Raw genomic sequence first — 7,810 nt, forward strand, 5'->3', positions numbered from 1 at the left:
CCCCCCCCGCAGCCCCGCGCCGACAGCTGAGAAGCGAATCCTTGGTTTAAATTCCCTCTTGAAATTAGCAGGTTTATTTCTGCCCTTGTTTGAGGAGACGGAGGGGCAGCTGGGTGTCAGGAATGCGCCGGCCACTTCATTTAGCAGCTCCTCCTGCTGCTTTTTGCCAACCAAACCCTCTGGGGGATCCGCGTGCGGCTTCGGTCCGCGTGCGCTCGGCTCCCCGTCAGGCGGGGAACCCCCGAGCGCGCGGGGAGCTTTCACCCAGCTCCCCCCCCCCCCCAGAGCTCTGGGAAGTCACGGGGGGGGGAGGATTTTGGGTGCCGAGGCACCTCCAGGAGTGCCGGAGCAGCCCCGCCAGCAGCCAAACCAGCTCGGCAGGGCGGGCAGAGGAGCTGCTTCGCTCCCAGCGCTTGGGTGGTGCTGCTGGGGCAGCTCGGGCGCTGTTGCAACCCGCCCCGACGCACCCGGCGTGGGCTCGGCCCTGCTCCTGCCATCACCGGGGCTGCTGTGCCCCCCCCCCCCAACCCGGGACCCCCCCCCCGGGACCCCCCCCAGCATCCTTCCAAGGGTTCCATCTGCTGGGAGCAGCAGCCCCAGCTCCAGCTCCGCTCCTTCCCCCCCCGCTGCAGCTTCCACGTCCCCACCTGCGGCGAGGGAGGCCCCCCCCCCCCCCCGCACCCACCTTTTGGGGCTGGGACCCCCCTGCGCGCCCCCCTCCCCAGCAGAAATCGCCTCCTTTGCTTGTTCGTAAGAACCCGTTTTGGGGAGAAACAGCTTGTTTTTCAGATTTTTTCCTCCCCCCCCCACCCTGTGCTGAGGCCTGGGGCAGCTCCCGCACCCCTCCCACCGCAGCACCCGTGCAGGGAGCCCCTCGCCCCCCCCACCCCAGCACCCTTGGGTGCCCCCCCCCCACCTCCACCCCAGGCCCTTGGGTGCTGCTGGGGGGGGCTCCAGGAGGCTGGGGGGCTGCGGGGCCAGAGCACGGAGGCTCTGCAGACAGCCGGGGGGGGACCTGGGTTCCCCCAAAAGGGGGGGAGCCGCCAGCTTTGGGGTCTTTTCCTTCCCCCCCCCCGTGCCACCAGCCCCCCTGGCAGTGCCGCAGCTGGGAAGTGGGTTAGCGCTGGCTCGGGGAGGGATTTTGGGTGTTTTTTTTTTTCTTTTTTTTCCTCTCCCTGCGTGTAATTTTCCCTCCCACGCACCCGCGCTGAGCAGAGCCCGGAGCCTTCGCGCCCCCCCCCCCTTTTTCTCCAATCCCCCCCCCCCCCCAGCTCAGCTCGGCGAAGGGGGGGGAGAGAAACGGAGAGGGGAGGGGAGCGCCCACTGCTCCAGATCCCGGCTCGTTAGGAGGAATAACAGCTAATTAATTAAGCTAATAGCCCCGCTCTGCGCCCGGCCCCCCCCCCGGAACCATTGTGGGGGGGGGGGGGGGGGCGCGGATCGGGGCCAGGCACGGATCTGGGGCGCGTTCCCCGGGGTCCCCCCCCCCCGCGCTCGTGCCTCCAGTTTCCCCTCTTGGTGCTGCGGGGATCTGTGTGTGTCCCCCCCCCGGGGAAGGGGGGGCAGAAAGCACATGGGGGGGGTCCCCAGCATCGAGGACCGAGGTGTGTGTGTGTGTTGGGGGGGGGGGGGGGCGCAGTGCCCACGGCCACGCGTGGGTGCGGGGTGCGCATCCCGCAGCCCCCCCCCCCCCCCCCCGCGCCGCGGCCGGGAGTTGCCAAGCAACTGCGGGATGGAGGCGAAACGGGAACAAAGCCGCAGCCGGGGCCCCCCCCCCCGGGTTTTTTTTTTTTTCTGTGTCCCCCCCCCCACGGGAACCAGCCGGCCCTGCCCGCCGCCTGCCCCAGCTTGTCGGCCCGGCGCCGTGGGGGGGGGCAGCACCGCGACCCGCCCGGCCCTGCCCTGCCCTGCCCTACCCACGGGGGGGGGGGGGGGCGTGGGGATGGGGGGGGTCCTTTGGGGTGGGGGGGGGGGCGGAGAGCCCCGCATCCCTCCCCGTGGAGTGGGTGGGGGGGGGGGGTCCCGCATCCCCCCCCCCGCGGGTTTTTCCCACGGTGGGTTGGGGGTTGGGGGGGGTGTGGGGGGGCCGGATTTAGGCTGGGGGGGCGGCGTTAACGAGCGGGGGGGGGGGGGCTGCGTAAAGAGGGGAGAGGGCTGCCACCGCCCCCCACGCGTGCCCGCGTCCCGTGGAGGCGGTGCGGGGGGGGCGGGAGGGGGCTGAGCCTTGCGGGGGGGGGTTGAGGGTGCTCCGGGGGTACCGGGTTTTTTTTTTGGGGGGGGGGACGGCCCGGTAGGCCGGGGGGGGGGCGGGCAGGGGGCGGGGCGGGGGGGTGGCGGCTCGGCGGGGGCGCAGCGCGCAGCAGGCGCGGGGCAGGCGGAGCGCGGCGCCGGGGCCCGAGCCTTGATCGGAGCCCCCCCCCCCCTCAGCACCCATGGGCCCCTGACGACCCCCCCCACCTTCCCCCCCACCCCCCCACCCCCTCTCCGGCCATGAAGCCGCTGGAGAAGTTGCTGAAGAAGCCGGGCTCGCACCTGCCCCCCCCGCCCCCCCCCCAGCCCCGCACCGGGGCTCCCCCAGCCCCGCTCCCGGTTTCCCCGGCGGCGGAGCCTTTCTCGCCCCCTCCCCTCCCCCGAAGACCCGGGGGGGCCACGACCGAGCGAGGGGGGGCGCTGCTTGGAGCTGCGCCCCCCCCCTCACCCCTTTCCTTACCCCGCACCCCCCCCACCCCAACCCGAGGCTCCTCCGCGTTCCCCTTCGGCGCTGTCCCCCTCCGAGCTTTCCCCTGGGGGGGGGGACCGGGACCGGGACCGGGACCGGGAGCCGCTGCCCAGCCCGGAGCCGCCGCCGCCCCCCCCCGCCGCCGCCCGCTGCTGCTGCTGCTGCTGCCCCCCCGCCGCCCCCGCGCCCCCCGAGCGCCTCCTGACCGCGCTCCTCGAGCGGCTGCCGGCGGGGGGGGCGCACGGCCGGGGCTGCGGAGCAGGTACCTAAAAGGGGGGGGGGGGGGGGATTTTTTTTTTTAAGGGGGGGGCTCTGCGGGGTCTGGGGGGGGTGCTAGGGGATCCCGGAGGGTGCGGGGATTGAGGTGCGGGGGGGGCCAGGGGGATGCTGCGGGTGGAGGGGGGGTGGCACCGGGTTGGAGGGCTATGGGGGGGGGGGCTGTAAAAATTGGGGGGGGTCAAGGTCAGGGTGAGGCCTTGCGGGATATGGGGCCGGGGGGGGTGTGTGGGGTGCTGGGGGGGTCTTTGGGTTATCCTGAGGGGGTCGTGGGGGGGGTCTCTACGTGGTGTCTTGCGGGGGGGGGGGGCAGCGGGCACCGACTGCGGTGGCGCGGAGCTGCCGGCGGCCTCCCGGTTAATGGTTAACGCTGTCCCGGCGCTAAAATTAACCCGGGGGGGGGGGCTGCAGAGGGGGTGCCCCCCCTTGTCTCCCCCCTTCCCACCGCCTGCTGCGGGTCCCCGAGGTGCTGGGGGGGGGGTTTAGGGGGGGTGGGAGGCTGGTGGGCTGCGAGCGCGCCCCCCTCTGCAGCCCCCCCCTGCTTTGGCCACCCTATTCTGGGGGCTGCTGATGGGTGGGGGGGGAAAGGTGGGAGCCCCCCCCCCCCCACTCCTGGTCGTGGGGGCTGGGCTCCAGGGAAGGTGCCGGGGGCCGGGGTGGGGCTCACCGAAACGAGGGAGCCCTCGGGGGGGGGAACGAGCCGGGACTGGCAGCGCTGGCTCTGCCTGCACCAACACGCTGCCAGGCCCGGCCCTGCGGGGTGTGGGGAGCACGGGGGGGGGGGGGGCCCCGAGGTGTGGGGAACGTGGGGGGGCCCCCCCCGAGCCGGTGGGGGTCCGGGATACCCAGCGGTGGGCTGGGGAGCGCCGGCCCTTCACCTGCTGGGGGGGGGTGCGGAGGGATGGGGAAACTGAGGCAGGGCTGGGGGGGGCGGCACCCTGTGGGGCAGGGGGCTGGGGGTGTCCGGGGGGTGTCTGGGGGGGTGTCTGGGACCCCCCCCCTCTGCTGCTGGCTGCTCTGTGCGTCCCACGGGGTCCCAGCGCTGCCCCCCAGGGGTCCGGGTTCATGGAGGAGCTGCAGCCCCTTGGGGTGGGGGCGTTTGGGCACCTCCTGCCCCCAAATAGAGCCTGGGGGGGTGTGGGGGGGGGTGCTGTGCACCTGCCCTCCCCCCCCCCCACCTTACGCTGCCCACCCCAGGCCCTGCTGTGGGTGCAGGATGCGGGGTCCCGGCCTCGGTAGGGTTTCGTGGCCAGGTTCACGAGCAGGGGACCGGGGGGGGGGGGTGGGAGCACCCTGGGGTGGGTGTGGGGGGGGTCACCGGGGACCTGCTCCCACCCCAGGCCAAGGGTTGGTGCTGGGGCCGCCCACGTGGGGCAGGGCGAGGAAGTGGTGCCGTGGCCAAAGGTCGAGGCGGTGGCGGGGGTGGCCGAGGCCAGCGGGGGTCCCCTCTGTCCCCTCCGTCCCCTCCGTCCCCGGTGGTCCCATGGGTGCACCGTGGCGGCAGCGCCGTGCCAAAACGCCCTCCCCAGGGCCACCCGTGGCACCCCCAGCACTGTCATGTTGCCCCCCTGCCTCAGTTTCCCCATGTGCCTCTGCCCCTGCTCATCCCCGTGGGGCTGGGAGCGGGGCCCCCATCGGCCTCAGTCCCCTCACCAGGTGTAGAATTTTTTTGGGGGGGGGGGGTGCCCGCCACTGACCCCCTCCCCGTGTCCCCCAGACTCGCTGCTGGACGACATCGTGCTCACGCACTCGCTCTTCCTGCCCACCGAGCGCTTCCTGCAGCAGCTGCACCAGCAATATCCTTGGGGACGGGGGGGGAGGACCTGGGGGGGGGGGCACAGGGGTGGGCACGAGGCTGCCAGGGGGCAAAGGGTGCTATGAGGGTGGGCGCGAGGGTGCCACGAAGGGGGGTCAGAGGGTGCAATGGTGAGGGCCAGGTGCTGGGCATGGGGTTGGCACGGGGGTGGCACAGGGGTGATGGTGAAGGTGCAGCCGGGGGGGGGCACCGGGGTGGGCACGAGGACATCAGGGTGGGCACCAGGGTGCCACGAGGGTGCCAAACGGGCGTGCAGGGGGGTAGCAACGAGCCCAGGGGCACAAGGAGGGAGCTTGGGGGGGGAACCAGGGTGGGTGCCAGGGCACTTTGAGGGGTGTGTGGGGACGGGTCAGGGTCCCCGCTGTCCCCCTCCCCACCCCGCTGCCTCCTTGACGGTGCCACCTTCGTGCTGGCGGGCGGCAGCCCCCCGGCGTGCTGGGAGGAGGGGCGCGGGGCTGCGGCGCAAGCGCGCGGTGCTGGCCGTGCTGCTGCACTTCCTCGAGACCTACAAGGGGCTGCTGCAGGAGGAGGAGAGCGCGGGGAAGGTGATCAAGGTGGGTGCTCCCCCACCCCGCCCAGCACAGCCCCCCCCAGTATGGCCCTGCAGCCCCCTGAGCCCCCCCCCCGACCCCCCCCAGGAGCTGTACCTGCTCATCATGAAGGACACGGCCCTGTACCACGAGCTGGAGGACGACATCCTCAAGCTGCACCAGCTCGTGGAGACGGTGGAGCTGAAGTGAGTGGGGTCCCCGTGGGGTGCTTGGGGTCCTCGTGGGGCACTGGGGGTCCCTGGGGGTTCCCTTTGGGGTCCCCGTGGGGTGCTTGAGGTCCCCTGTGGGGTGTGTGGGGGTGCTTGCAGTGTCCCCATGGGGCACTGGGGGTCCCTGTGGGATGCATGGGGTCCCATGGGGCGTTGGGGGGGGACCCTGTGGGGTGTGTTGGGTCCCCGTGGGGTGCTTGAGGTCCCCTGTGGGGCGTGTGGGGTGCTTGCGGTGTCCCCGTGGGGCACTGGGGGTGCCTGTGGGATGCATGGGGTGCTTCTGGGGTCCCCATAGGGCACTGGGGGTCCCCTTGGGGCACTTGTGTTATTCCCTGTGGGGCGCTTCAGGAGACCCCATGGGGCACTGAGGGTGCTCGTGGGGTCCCCACGGGGTTCTTTTGGTCCCCCTGGGGCGCTTGGGGTCCTCGTGGTTCCTTGGGGAGGGGTCCCCATGGGGCGCACGAGGTTTCCTTCCCGGGGGCCACCCGGTGCCTGGGGTGCCCTGAGCGCAAAGCCCCGCTGTGCGTGGGGGTGGCCGTGGCCGTGGCACCCATGGGTGCTGAGCCCTTTGCGGTGCCGCAGGGTGGCGGACGAGACGCCCCCCCCGAGCAAGCAGGTGAAGCCGCTCTTCCGCCACTTTCGCCGCATCGACTCCTGCCTGCAGACCCGGGTGGCTTTCCGGGGCTCCGACGAGAGTGAGTCCAACGAGGGGGGGGGGGGGGGGGGGGGACGGACAAAAACAGGGGGAAAAATCGGGGGTCCCGAGGGGCTTTGCCAACCCCTCCCCGTGCGTAATCCGCAGTTTTCTGCCGCGTCTACATGCCCGACCACTCGTACGTCACCATCCGCAGCCGCCTCTCGGCCTCGGTGCAGGACATCCTGGCCTCGGTGACGGAGAAGCTGCAGTACTCGGAGGAGCAGGGAGCCCGCGAGGACGCCCTCGTCCTCGTCACCGTGGCCTCGTCCGGAGGTGGGCACGGGCTCGGGGGGGGGGGCTCAGAGGGTTCTGGGGATGCGGGGTTGGATGGTGCTGACCCCCCCCCCCAATTTGCTGTTTGGGCAGAGAAAGCCGTGCTGCAGCCCAGCGAGGAGTGCGTCTTCACCACGCTGGGCATCAACAGCCACCTCTTCGCCTGCACCCGCGACGCTTTCGACTCGCTGGTGAGCACCCGGGGGGGGGCCCTTTTTGAGGAGCACGGCCTCCCCCCCCCCCCCCGCTCCAGCCCTTTTCTCTCCTCTCTGCGCCCTCCTCGCCACGCAGGTGCCGCTGCCCGAGGAGATCCCGGTGTCCCGGGGGACACGGAGATCCACCGCGTGGAGCCCGAGGACATCGCCAACCACCTCACCGCCTTCCACTGGGAGCTCTTCCGCTGCATCCACGAGGTGCGCGCGGGGAGGGACACCCCAAAAAAAACCAACCAAACAAAAAAAAAAGCAACAAAAACCCACAGGGAAGGGGATTTTGACCCCGGGATTTTATTTTTTTGCAGCTGGAATTCGTGGATTACGTCTTCCACGGGGAGCGCGGGCGGCGCGAGACGGCCAACCTGGAGCTGCTGCTGCAGCGCTGCAGCGAGGTGCAGCACTGGGTGGGCACCGAGCTGCTCCTCTGCGAGTCGCTGGGCAAGCGCGCCCACCTGCTGAAGAAGCTCATCAAGATCGCCGCCATGTGAGCTTTGGGGGTTTAATTTTTTTTGGGGGGGTCCAAACGGGGTTTGGGGAACCCCTCCGGGTCTCACCCGCTGCCCCCCGTAGCTGCAAGCAGAACCAGGACATGCTGTCCTTCTACGCCGTTGTCATCGGGCTCAACAACGCGGCCATCAGCCGCCTGCGGCTCACCTGGGAGGTGAGGGGGGGGTTTTTTGGGGGGGTGGGGGGGCTGGGAGACCCCCAGCCATAGGGTTGGGAGCCCCCCAAGGTGCTGATGGCCCCCCCCGGGTTTTTGTCCCGCAGAAGCTGCCGGGGAAATTCAAAAATCTGTTTCGGAAATTTGAGAACCTGACGGTGAGGAGGGGAGGGGGGAAAATTTGGGGAGGGGGGGGGGGTTGGGGAAGTCCTAGGGGTGCCCGGGGGGTGCTTTGTGGGGTCTCAGGGGAGCTCCGTGGGGGGGGGGTTGGGTACCCGTGGGTGTCCAGGAGCTCTTGTTGGGGTCTTTGGGGAGCCCTGTGGGTGCCTGGGGTCTCTGTGGGGTCCCCGTGGGGTCTCTGTGGAACCCATGGGTGCTGGGGGTCTCTGTGGG

General features: G+C 71.3%; 1 protein-coding gene across 1 annotated transcript; it reads left to right on the forward strand.

Annotated features, from left to right (window-relative positions):
- Positions 1–2,490: 2,490 nt before the first annotated feature.
- On the forward strand, positions 2,491–7,575 carry RAPGEFL1 (Rap guanine nucleotide exchange factor like 1; the record flags this gene model as incomplete). Its single annotated transcript, XM_084307165.1, is given in 15 exon segments — positions 2,491–2,535; positions 2,537–2,555; positions 2,637–2,981; positions 4,713–4,791; positions 5,214–5,256; positions 5,258–5,365; positions 5,450–5,547; positions 6,154–6,266; positions 6,374–6,541; positions 6,635–6,732; positions 6,833–6,854; positions 6,857–6,954; positions 7,062–7,240; positions 7,327–7,417; positions 7,525–7,575. Coding segments are annotated over 15 exon segments (1,557 nt in total), but the record flags the coding sequence as incomplete, so codon positions are not given.
- Between the last annotated feature and the right edge of the window lie 235 nt (positions 7,576–7,810).

The sequence above is a fragment of the Netta rufina genome, assembly GCF_964035555.1.
Source record: "Netta rufina genome assembly, contig: SCAFFOLD_143, whole genome shotgun sequence".
NCBI lineage: Eukaryota > Metazoa > Chordata > Aves > Anseriformes > Anatidae > Netta > Netta rufina.